Source organism: Rhinolophus ferrumequinum, chromosome 17 (genome assembly GCF_004115265.2).
Source record: "Rhinolophus ferrumequinum isolate MPI-CBG mRhiFer1 chromosome 17, mRhiFer1_v1.p, whole genome shotgun sequence".
Lineage (NCBI taxonomy): Eukaryota > Metazoa > Chordata > Mammalia > Chiroptera > Rhinolophidae > Rhinolophus > Rhinolophus ferrumequinum.
Genome location: NC_046300.1, coordinates 52,606,748 through 52,619,974, shown reverse-complemented (window position 1 = coordinate 52,619,974; position 13,227 = coordinate 52,606,748). Strand labels below are relative to the sequence as shown.

At 36.2% G+C, this 13,227-nt stretch overlaps 1 protein-coding gene across 40 annotated transcripts in view; it reads right to left on the bottom strand.

The window, feature by feature from the left end:
* Positions 1-288: 288 nt before the first annotated feature.
* The window catches only part of SLMAP (sarcolemma associated protein), a 121,424-nt gene continuing 108,485 nt past the window's right edge, over positions 289-13,227 (bottom strand). For 22 of the 40 annotated variants that reach the window (XM_033132885.1, XM_033132892.1, XM_033132905.1 and 19 more), the window contains 4 exons: positions 12,841-12,958; positions 9,650-9,821; positions 5,567-5,701; positions 289-2,169 (listed from right to left, as the gene is read on the bottom strand). In XM_033132885.1, coding sequence (XP_032988776.1) covers positions 2,077-2,169; positions 5,567-5,701; positions 9,650-9,821; positions 12,841-12,958 — 518 coding nt within the window. In that variant the 3' untranslated portion in view covers positions 289-2,076. Of the gene's footprint in view, positions 2,170-3,551; positions 3,642-5,566; positions 5,702-9,649; positions 9,822-12,840; positions 12,959-13,227 lie in introns of all 40 variants that reach the window. The other 18 variants (XM_033132911.1, XM_033132916.1, XM_033132917.1 and 15 more) reach the window with 1 other exon arrangement.

Genomic DNA, 13,227 nt, shown 5'->3' with positions numbered 1-13,227 from the left:
TTTGAATAAAGTAAATATTGATACTAGACTTTACATTTAAAGAGACTTGTCTGGCAAGTGAGTCATGTTTTAACAATAACCATAGTAAAAGAGAAAAAAAATTAGAGCAGTAAGTTAAATAAGAGGCTAATAAAACCTGGAGGAAACAGCTCAGTGTTTTCTTTTAAACCCTGAAGAACACCAAACATATATTATGTTGCATAAAGAGTCATTTCAAGAAAAGACTTATTAACAATGCAATAGTAGATCAGCACTAAGAATTTCAATGATATCCAACTCAAAAATGCATAGGGAGAGTAAAGTTATTTTATTAAATCATGCACATCACGTGTGTTAGTGCAAATAGTTTAATCTGTACTCCAGAAATTCTATTGTACTTTATATCTTTACAAAATAGATTTAAAACAATTATTTACTTTAAAAAATGTAATTCTGAAGTTAAGCATTTCAGAACAATATTTGCAATAACCTATATACAAGAGGTACTGGGTACCACTGGCATATTAGCATTCTGTGGTGGAGTGGCTTCCTGCAACAGAAAATGATGAAATGAACTACATGACAGTATTTTCTACAAGTCGTTTGTGACTAATTCCTCCATAAATCTAGTGATCCTCCCAATAGCAAATCCCAAATAGCTTAAAATATAACCTTTAAAGTATAAACAATGACTGCCATACATCACAAGGCAAATTAGATCCTGAAGTTCTACTTCAATATTTGGCTAGGACAGTGGATTGCCACAGAATATTCAAGCCAATTCACTGACATTCCCTCCAGGCTTCACTGACTGAAAAATTTAACTATGTGATACTTTAGGATATTCTATGATCTAAATAAACTTTATGGACATAACTGTGGTGCCACATAAAACCATAGCTAAACTTTCACTTCTGTGTTTTAAATTTATAACATCAAGCAGTGTTTAGGTGCTTCACTGTGCATGGAACACTATTAATCTTGGGAATAGTGCTTCTCATTAATAGAATGTCCCAATTAACAACAATAAAAAGAAAATAACCATTTGCATATCCAATCAGGAAATCTGTTGGTAGGTAACAACAGTTTACCTCAAATATGAATTAGCTTTGAAATATAACCAAATTAAGTCAGTAAAAGCTTATCTAAAGAGATATTAATTCTTTCTTCAATTACACATGCTTGGAGGAAGAGGTGATAGAAAAAAAACCATGCTTCCTAAAATGCTGTATATGAAAAGTAACTTGGCTTTTAAAGAAAATATCTCTTTAAATAGATTGAGGTTTAATAAATTACATTCCAATTGACTTAACAGTTTGGTTTACTGCACTGAAATTATATAATTACTGTTTTTGCTGCCAGAAATACTTCAGTTTGCTCAAGAAAATACACACTCTCATGGAAAGTTTTTCAAAGTTGATGTCCTCCACATCAAGTCACATTAAGGCTGAACAAGCGTGCACATATGCCCCAAATTATCACTAGAACAGAATATTTTCCAAGTGGATTATTTCTCCTTAAAAAAAAAAAAAAAAAAAATCCACGCAAAGAGTTGTCTCTAAGTCTTGTTCCCAATAGCTCAGTGGTTTTATAACAAGTAAAAATGGCGTAAATATGTAAAAAATATATATATATGTGTGTATATATTCCAAACTGATAGGCACTGAGCACACAGGGCCTCTCTTCCCATGTACGTATTGGCTGTTTGGTTTGGGTCGTCATCGAATCAGGAAAATGAATTATCTGGCCATCGGAATTCAGAGTAAAATACCCATAAATTTAATGTTATAAATAATTTGGTGTACCAAGAAGCCTACTTTAGGCCACCATAATATTCAGAGTCTCAACATACTAATTAAAAAATTACATGAAAAATTGCAAGCAAATTATTGCTCACAGAAGAATAAAGTCACAATTTTATATCCTCTTTATAGACAGATACATTTTATATAATTTAAAGCAATGACCCTATAGCTGTATTCTTGCACTTCTGCTGTTTTAAGAGGTAAAAAAGAAGAAAATGGTTCTGTTTGTCCCCAGCATGAGTGTGATGCCAGCTTCTAGAGGGAGGACGGTGTACGGACTCAAGAAACGCTCTCACGGAGAAGCTCTGGCCAGACCTGGCACATACAGCACGATGGCTGTCACTGCAACCAGGGCAGCCAACATGGGCATCCAGGGCCAGGGTTTCTGTGTGGAAAGAAACCAAGAGTCAATATCACATTCTCCCCTCTCTTTTCATACCTATTAACCCCTTGGGTTCCAGAGTCCTGAATACTTAGAATATTAGAAAAACCTTATCTTTGCATAAGAATAAATTCAAAAAAAAAGAAAGAAAGGTCAGGGAATGCAGGTTGAGGAGCCATAACAGCGGGAACTCTTAGAGGACCTTTGTGTGGAAGCCTGATACATCTCAGGAAAGTCTTGGGCAGTTTTCAATTTTGTTACAGTTGAAACCTAATCGTGACTTCTAAGAAATGCTCTGGGCTCAGCCTGCTGTATTTATTCCGGTACTTATATGTTACAGCGAACTGATGTACACAGATGCCTGGAATATGTTTCTGCCGAAAATGTTTATTTCTTGATAAAAACCAGACTCACATGGTAAAAGTAGTTTTATACAAAGGGCTGGTGGGTAAGGCGATAGGAAAAGAAAGGTCTAAGCTTTGTTCCTCTAATTTGAAACCACGTAAGACAAAATCAGTGGGGTTCAAGATGGGGAAATGCTATTTAGGGACTCTGCCTATTTGACACTTTTGGTTAAGACCATGTCCAGTGTAATAATGTCACGTGATCATCTCACATGATCTACCAATGTGCATGTCTGTTGGAGGCAAGCATGGGCAGGCTATTCGTTAATTTTCAGTGGGCTTCATATATCAACTTGCTTTGGTTGATAGCTTTATTTTCACCAGTGTTCTTAGAATCGTATTGAGAAAGTTGGCTTTTAATGAAATATTCTAACGTTGCAGATCAGGGCTCTGGGACAGGCTCTGGAAAGATATGGGACAGGTTTACTCTTATAAGTAAATGCATGTTGGGGTTGAGATTGTGAGCCAATGGTCCATTATGCTAACCTAATCCTTGATCATCTTCACAGCCATAGTGTAAATACAGGCAAAGGGCTGAAACAAAGAAACTCTATACTATGGAAAAGAAGAGGGAAAGGGCTGCAAGGGGGGAGAAAGCTGGCTGAAAACTTCAAAGAGGCAAACTCTTCATTTCTCAAATTTGATTAAAACTGTAATTGGGACGGGGGTACTAATATTGCAGAAATTTACAGTTTACTCCAGTTTGCTAGAGGCAAAGACTCAGTTAAAGGCAGAATATCAACAACTGGTTAGGGTGGAATTAATTCAAGGTTAGCATTATTACAAAGGAAACAAGACAAAATGTTATGTGATTAGTTCACTGTTCAGTTCATTCCGGTGACACAATACATGGCATACTAAATGAAGGGTTTGCTTCAGGTAACGAAATACCTGTGTGGTTTTGCCATGCACTATATTACAAATATGGCACAAACAGGTGACGGGGACAAACAGACACGGACTCAACAGCAGTGCTTGTACCTTTCTCTACCACAATGGACCGAAACACCAAAACAGGAAAGCCAGGAATAGGCCGATGAATACGGCTGGGACGGGCTGTACTATGGAAGGCTAAAGAAGGGAAGGGATATTAAAATCATTTTATGCTATAAAAAAATCAGATAAGATGATTTAGACCCCAGGAGAGTAGGGGGAAGGGTAGGAAGACTAAGGTGATAGAAATAATAGTACTCGGGTTTTGCACTGATTCAAACATTTTTAAAGACATCTAATACAATCCAGAATGGACCGTGGCATGTAAAGTGGCAGGCTACCTGTTTAAAAGGAACAGCTGGAGGCAACGGGCAATGTGGGTATCCCTAACATCCTAATGACATGTAGCAGGCTAAGACTGAGCAATGGCAATACCGCAGTAACTGATGCTCTGCTTGACAGTACATTATTTTTGTTCCATATTTGGAATCCATTATTTGACAATGAGTACATTGGAAACGGTTAAAGTTTATTTTATCGCTCCATCAAAACCTTTTTGTAAAAACCAAAGCTCTTTTGCCTGAGGTGATATTGCTTTCAAGCTTAAAAATAAATGCCCTATGATGTGTGCTTCCTAAACCAAAAAAGAGATCTGACACAATGTATGATAAACATTTGGTATATGAATACAGGCAGCTAAGTTTCAGTTATATTACCAGAATACAATCAATTTTTTAAATTAGAAGGGAATTACCACAATGAGTGTTAATACAGAGTAATATTTTAGTACCACAAATCCAATATCATGAAAAAGGGAAATTCATCCTTAAGGTAAATTATTTGTGCAACTATAAATAATAGCAAGGTTATTACTGACAGGTTCTAAATAGTACAGGGGGATCCATTCTGATTATGCTAGATGTCTTCATAGGTTAATTTAGTAGAAGATGGACTGAAATTCCATTCTCAAAGAGATATGAATTAACATAAAAGAGAGAAGTAACCAAACCATAAGATCTGATTTCAGAAGAGTTCTGTAATAGACATTTTCAAAATAAATGCAATTGATTTTTGCTTAGCATAAAGCCTCCAGACCCAATTCATTAACTTCTAAAGGGATTCCAATTAAGCAACAAGCCTTTATTTTCTAAAAAAATTAAGACTTTCTTTAGCAAAGGACAGTTGGACACAACTCATGAGCATTCTGTGATGGCCATGCAACATCACTCTTTTGTATTGGTGCTGCGAGTTAAGGAGAGTGTCTTCCTCTGTAGGAAATGTGTACTCATGTCCACTGCAGTGTCCAAGCCATGACAAGGGTTTGAAATAAGTCAGAGCACAACCAACCACAGTGAACATCATCCATCAGTTAGGGCCCACAAAGGCAATGATCACCAAAACACGTAACACAACACTTATTTAGTAGAACAGCTTTTTAAAGACCATCTGCCTTCTAGCAAATGAGAAATGAATTAATATTATTTAACTTAATTTATACCAAGATGTTCCAACTTCACACACACACCCACCTACACACCCCTACAGAAACTTACCAAGTATTTCCTAACATTTATGCGAGTCCAAAAAGGCACTACATTTTTTAGGAATGTGCCTTAGTAAGAACCATAAACTGAAAACCATTTTTGGATACAGCCAAATGCTTAGGAGTCAACATGAACTATTCTTTCTTAGGTGGGTCTCTGGTGGTACAGTGCTTCATTTCCCAGCAAGGGAAAAACAAAAGCCAAATGATGGTTTAGTGACAGACCTTCAGATTCATCTGAGAAAAGCTGACAGTTCTTAGGTAATCATTTTCTTGCAAACAAGGCTCTTCCTTCAGATAGTCCTTAGGCTCCTCAAGGGGTACAGGCTAAAGGGGCAAATTCTTAGTAAAAAATTTGACAGCACAATGATTCCATCATGGCATTTCATAATGAAAAGTTTAGTTCATGTGTATTACAGGCCTTAGTTTCTCAAATCAGTAATAAAATCCTCTGAAAAATCACTTTTAGGGGTCTCACCTGCCTCTCAATCAAAGCTAAGTCACGTTTGCAAAGACTTACATTATTTCCTTTCTCTCGGAGCAGCTTCAGGTTGTCTTTACATTGTTTGAGCTCATCTGTGATTGATTGTTTTTCCTGCTCAGTCATTTCAAACTTCAACTTCAGTTCTGAGAGTACAGTCTGTGTCCTTTCATACTAAAGGCAAAGAAAAAAGAGTGTGCAGACTCAACTTAAAAATGAGTATGAAGTTATGGTTCTAGTTAGGCTTATATACCAGCCCCTATTTTAGTCACCTGTAACACCAAAGCCAAGCCTTTTTGTTTTAAGGAGGATAAGAATCATTTGCACTAATAATAAATCTTCAATGTTAACTTGATTCTATGTAAGAAATTTCTGGCCCTGGAGTTAAAAAAAATTAAGAGAAGTCACCATTGTGTCATCTGTTTCTAATATAAAGGATCACTTTTTCCATTAAGTGAGTTAGAGGAGAAAAGTACAATTTCAAACTGAGCAAAAGAAAGCAGTGAAGAAAAACTCCATAGCTTAATTAAATGGCAAGGTCAGGAAGCATGAGTTTATATCCTGGTAAGCAATGTCAGCCAAGCTATTTTCGTCTTAAAGTAAGAGGTACTAATTCCCAGTAGGCCTCCCTTTATCCAGCACCAGAGGGTATTAAAGTGTTCTGGATAAGTGAATTTCTAGGCAAATGAAGCAAAGAAATGTGTCTGAGATAACAACCACTAGGATTGGGGTCACTTCTCTCTCTCTCTGCTTAAACTTATAAGCATCAATTAAAAGGAGTATTTAAAAATCTGTTTCTGACAGACCTTTTTCTCTAGTGAAATAGCTACTTCCTGCTCTGGAAAACAGTTCACTGTATACAATTTCACTTTCAGAGGTAGGAGCTATCCCTTGAACACAGGTGAGTTCAGTGCGAAAGAGCACGGCCTGCCCCTCCTAAATGCTACTGGAGGCAGGGCTTCTAGACTGGCTCTCCTTCCAGACATCGCGTCTCACGTGCAAGCTGGGCTCCCAGTCAAAGAGCAAACACTGTTCTGCAGCTGGCTGTGCCTTTGTCTTGGCCTCCGCTGGCCCACTCTGCCATCTCTGAAGGTTTCAGAAGGAAGAAAGACAAGGGCTGAGTATAAAATAAATATAACATGGCTCTGGCACACCAGAAAGGTTTCTCCTCTTTCCTAAATATAGCCCATGAGACTGGAACATCTGTCTCCAGTTCTTTTCTGCCTGGATCCTACAAATTCCTCAATAAAGGATACCTTTATATGGTGCCTCTGAATGATGCAAACACCTAGGCAGGCTTAATTAGGAACTTAGATGCACTCCAAAGGTATTACTAAGAGGGATGCAAATATATAAAAACACTAGGCAGAAGTGGTGGGGGCAGTGGGATAAGGGTCAGCAGAGAGCTCACCAGCAAGCAGAAAGAAAGGTATGGATGGGCGCCGAGAGATTACCTCCCTTCTGTGAAAGGCGCTCCCTGTTACCTATAAACGTTTCCAGGACAAGTCCAGGTAGTATGCCAGAGAATGAACTAAGGGGTAAGACTCATGGACTTTATGAGAGCTTTTTGGTGGGGTCTGTGACTTCCTTCCAGAAGCAGAAGGTCATGGGCGGGCTACCACGGCAAATTTGGTGTATCCAGACTACTAGTCTCTGCCCCTAAAAAGAACATAATCAATTCTCAATGATCTGATTCTTAACAGTGACTAATAAAGAGTAAGTGAAAAGTTCTTTGCTGACCTAAATTTTCCCTTACTTTTCCTTTCCACCTTCTCACATCCAGCCTGCCCTTTACATCAAAGCACTGAATCACTTCTCCCTTCCAGAAGCTGTGAAGCAGAATGACAGGAAGCAGCTCAGTCAGGAAGATCCGGCTGTTTTCCTTCAGCATGTGAGTGAGGTGGGAAGGCCTCTGACCTCATGCAAGCTGGTGAAGCCAAACAACTTTCCTGAGTTAGTCTTTGCAGGGGACTTATGTATTCAATGTATTATGAATTCTTAAATTATAGACATTGCTACTAAATTAAAATATACAGATGTTTTCATAAGTCATATAAAGATGATACTATACCATTCTTTTTCTCTTACTACTAGAGGATTAAAATTGACTGTTCTCATGTACTTTTCCTTTGTTAAATGTTCAAATAAAAGCTGCCATATATAAAAAATTTAATTGTTGGAACAAAGGTCACCTTTTGCAGTTTCAGTGTCACACTTCATTTGGATATCATTTTTGCTCTATCTTGCTTCTAACTTGGAGGTGAGAAACGAGCTCAGTTCTGATTAAAAGGCAAATACTACACAATATTACCAATATCTTTGCTTTTTCTTCATAAAACTAATCATATCTGGGGTTGCTTATTAGCTTGTAATATTTTATCCTTTTACAGTCCTAAAGATACATAATCATTATCCTATGTACAGTAAGAATGATTCTATGAGAGAAAGGAGAACAAGGGAAATACTGAAAGGGAATATATGTGCATTAATAAAATGTAGTAATTAATTTGCAGTGGATTACACAGATATAAGAACCTCATTAAAGAACATTTTAGTTACAGACTAGCATCCAATAGTTGACATCAGGACAAACAGAAAGAGAAGCAATTTTACATTACAAAGGAGTATAATGACTACACATCATTTCACAATGGAAAACACTGAACAATAGAAAAGAACATATTGACAAGATCAGACATATTTTTAAATGTGCTGCATTTAATGCAATCCAAAGGCTACCAACAATTTAGATGCTGTGGCAACACACCACTGCCATTTGTGAAACAGTTAAAAAGCATCTCGCACTGATTGCTCAGTGACCAAAAACAGGCAAACAAATAATGCGACAAAACAGTTAATGCATTCATAGTAACATACAACAGAATCATCCTCCAACCACAGCATTCTTCCCAGATTTTGAAAGCATTATGGCATAAGGACTGGAAGGACACAAAGTGCTTACAGTGTGAAATACTAGGATATTTACTTTGGCACAAAATTTGTGTTCCAACTAAATAAAATGAGATGTCTCCCAAAACACATACCCTTAGCAAGAGGATAAAAACGAACATATTACAAAATCAATATGGCCACATATAAATAAAGAATATTACAGTTTTTTTTGTTTTGTTTTTTTTCTCTTTAGGAACAAACATGAAGACAGAAGAACAATAATCATTTCCAAGTTCAGGATACTACAAGGAAAGGAAAAAGTGCAAAGAAAAAATGCATTGATTAAACATATCTTCTAAAAACAATATTGGGAAAATTTGTTATTAAAGACAAAGAATGGTCTTCACCTTCTTTCTGTTTATAACAAATCCTTCCTTCTGTTTATAGCAAGACTCTACAACTGGGGTGGGCCCTGACCAGGAGGTCAAGATGCATCATGAGCCTTCTTCATACCCAGAGCTGGTCGGGAGTCAATTCAGGGAGAAGTACAAGGCCAGAAGGACTGAACATAGCTCTTAAGGCCCTGCTGTCAACTTCAAGGCTTTGCTCAGGAAGAGGCTGGGTGGGGTCTCTGCTCTAAAGTCAACCCTCACCATTTTTAACATAATTTTTTAAAAAAAGCCACTAAGTTAAGGTTTTAAGCAAAATGACATGAAAAGGCAGCAGGCATATTTGTGAAGAAGGGGGAAAAAAGATAGGGGGTGGGTGGGAAGAAAGTAAAAGATCATAGAACAAGTGTTTGGCTGGCCGGCTATGAGATTAATTTTAAGAAACTTTTCAGGCCAGTTTCACCTGAGGGGCGTAAAGAGCCTTATGGTGTGCCCTCAGTTTGCTCTCCCAGATATTCTAAGTTAAATAAAATACTGTCTTTGAAAGAGAAACAATGAATTGCGTGAGCTGGTACAAAGGACTTTTCATACAGGTTAACTAACTGGTAGAGAAAAATTTTTTAACATAATTTTATATATTTATATTTTTGAGGCCAAACTCTACTGATGGATTCTCTATATGTGGACCATGATATACTGCTAGAAATAACCAAGCAGAGATGCTCCAAGTATTAACTTTGTGACAGGTAATGTGACTTTATTTCTAACTAGCATGAATATCTGATTTGCTTTTGCCTTTAAGTCCAACCATTATTGGGCTCATAATGTCTTTTTGCTTTACCTCTTTCTGTACATCCTTTGCTTGGTTTTCAGCCTTACTGAGAAGGGTTTTTAAATCAGCTGAATCCCGAAGATGCTGTTCTTTCAAGGATCCCATTTGATTCTCAAGCTCTTTCCTAGTCATCTGAAGGATGCTGAGATCACTGGTAAGCTCTGAACTCTGCTTCTGAGAACTGTAAAATAAATATTGACAGTTATTCATGTAGACACTAGACACGGCAGGAAGTACAATTCCTTATACATTTTACTAGGAGGGGTGCAGTGGATTTCAGAGGAAGAAAGAAAAGTGTAAAAAGAATAAGATATTTTTCAGTAAGTAAAAAGTGTTAAAACACCAAAAAATGTACGTTTAAAGCTCTGTCCTATTTTCAGATAGTCAAATATACGCAGAGGTTGAAATTTTAAAAACAGAAGGAGGAGGTGACTGATGTGTATTTCGTTACATCACATTGTATTAACTATCATAAAGATTCAGGGTAGGTCTTCTACAGCATAGATAGAAGAATATATTATATTTCAGCATGTATTTCAACTATTTTCTTATAAGTTTAAGTACCTGACAAATAGAATGGGGGACAGAAACCTAAAATTTAGAAGCCACTGCCAACTCAAGTAAAAATAAGCCTACTCAAATGAGAAGACACACCAAATTAGGGAAAAGCACGGGGCACAGAACCAGGAGGTTGGGTTCTAGACCCCAGCTCGGCCCCTAGTTGTGGGATGTTCAGCAAGTCACGTAACTGGTGTAATGTCATTCTCTGAGTCAGCATTTCTTGAGCTCTTAGATCTGTGCCAGGCACCATGTTATACAGACACAAATCACACAAGGAGAGTCTCAGTGCCCCCCATTGTCAAACAAGAAGACTGAACTCAATTTCTGAGGCTGTTTTCTGCCTTAAAATTCTGATTACTTTTATAACTTGATGGAAAAAAAACCCAAAAACCCCGATTTACACACAAGCAAAACAGCCTGATAGGCATAAATAGAAATTCTTTGTTCCATTCCTTCTGCCTCACAGACAACAAAGAACAAAAGACCTGTATAGCATAGCTGTGTTAAAGAATTTGACTCCCATCTAAAACTGAAATAGCTGGAGGTGGATAAGGTTTTCAACATGACAGTTTTATGCGTCTCAGGATGAATCATAAGACTCAGACTCAGTATTGTAAGCAAGGTACTATACAGAATAAATCCCGTTTCAATTGTATGCTTGGCAGTTTCTCAGGGGACAGGTCTGATGTTGGCAGGCCACTATAACTAGGAATTAAGTGCCAGATAAGACCTTGTAAAGAAAGACTAGCTTCTAAATACCAGTGTGCTGGGGAGGCTTACCAAGTAAAATATGGAGAAGCTCTAAACTAGAAAAGTTTAAGAAACAGGATTAATTTGTCTTAAATAGTTTATGTGAGTTTAGGCAGACAACTCGACCAACAATCTATTAATATAGTCCACCCTCTGGGACCTAATATTTTTAAACCTTATGCTTCTCACTCATAGGGAGTTTGTTGGCTTACTTTTCAACACTTAAACAAAATGTGAAGTAAAAAAAAACAAAAAAAACATTTAACAATCTGTCAGATTCCAATTAATCACATCTCAAAAATGAGGGACCAAGTCTGACTCTTTAAAATATCAATAATTCCAAAATAAGAATAATTTAAAATAATCACCACTGGTAATCAGACATCGGTATTTCTTGCTTGTTAGAATACCAAACTAAATGGACTCACTAAGATCCAAAAGTATTCCAAGTATGAAGAACGTGAGTGTCTACATCATCTTACGCATACTTTATACCAAACAATTTGCCTAAATGTACTGTCACACAGATAATCAGTTGGTACATTCATATTTTATATATAGTTGTGTGTGTGTGTGTGTGTGTGTAGTTGTGTTTGGGGCCTTTATTATGTCCTTTCTGTATCTTGAAATTGCTTGTACAAACTTTTATATGTTATAAACAAACATTTGTTGTATTCTTTATTAATTATCTCTAAACATTAAAAACTAATACACATTTGAAACCAATGTAACAATTGGTTTTACTAACAATTGCCACCCCAATAAAGTTTAATTGAAAAAAAACCTAATACACAAATATATGAAAACACTATGTCAAGATGACACTGGAAGAGAAAAAAGTGCTTTATAGATATTGATACTGAGAACACATGGTATGGTAAAAAGGACATTTAGAGAAGAAATCACTACATCTTGTTTCTACAACTAGTTCTTGATTTGTTTAAATGTATAATCAACACTACACTTGTTTTTGTTTTTCTAAGTAGATAATGAGGCTTACTATTTTCTGAGGTATCTAGTCCTTTCTTTATTGTCTTCTACAGGAACTGACCTTGACCAACGACTTTTTTGCTAACCTTAGTGCTGTTGAGGAGTGTAACAAGGTTAAAAAGAGAGCAACGACTCCCATTTTTGTTGTACTGGGGGGAAGGAGATGGATCAATTAATAGTGGCTTCAATAATAAACATGTACTACTGCCATGTTCTGAATTAAACAGTGTTTAGAAATACAGATAAAATTTTTAAGGAAGAAATGAATTTTAAACTATGAAACAAATGTTGGTGTGAAAACAGGACTCTACTAAATTTGGTGAAATAAATCTATTGCATTCATTGCCTTGCCTGTAAGGCACTGGATATTAGGAAGATTTAACTGGTTTTAGAGAATTCTTGATCTTACATGTTATTATTCTTTATATAAATAACCCTGTTTGAAATTCAGAAGCTGAATCTGTGTCTTCAAATAGTATAAATTCTTTATTGTAGTCAACTCCTGATAACCCTTATTAAAAGAAGGGATCACTGGTATGAAAAGGAAACTTGTATTTGAAATTTATTATCGTTTCATTTATAGGGCAAGTTCAATCACTAATTATAGATCTTTGTTATTTATTTGCTTAGGAATTTTTTTTGGGGAGGGAGCATTTAATGCATCTGTATTCCATGAGTACATCAAAAGGAAAGGACATGTACGATGATGGTGGTGGTAAAATTAGAAAAAAAAAAAAAAAAGCTTAAGTATTCGTTTAGCATGGTTAACCTACCAAATATCCAAAAAAGAGTCTGGCTGAACATTTTGCTTCAAAAAGATATTTAAGTACTAAAATTAAATTTAGATGAAAATTTAAGATAAAGAAATATTTTGAAGCTAAACAAGAGTTCTTGCATACTTGTGCAATTCTTTTTCTTGCCGCTGCAGTTCTGATGATAGCAAAACATTTTCCTTTTTTAGGGAACGGCATTCAGTTTCCAATACATTCCATTCCTTTCTCAACTTCTCTAGTTCACCTAAAAGAGTCCCAAAACATATTTGTTAACATAGGAACATCACTCCCATAATAATTCAGAGAATAAAGGGAAATATTTCAGAGAACACACTTTTTTCCCAGGTAAAAACATGTAGTTTTTACATGGTTATTCTTAAATTCCTGTTACTTTGCATCTATACCTCAGGGAAGTTCCATCCACTTTAACTTTTGTAATTTTTTCCCCCCACTTCACTTTCATAAGACAATTTTTAATAGTACTTAAATAAAATGTAAAAGTATAAAAAAATT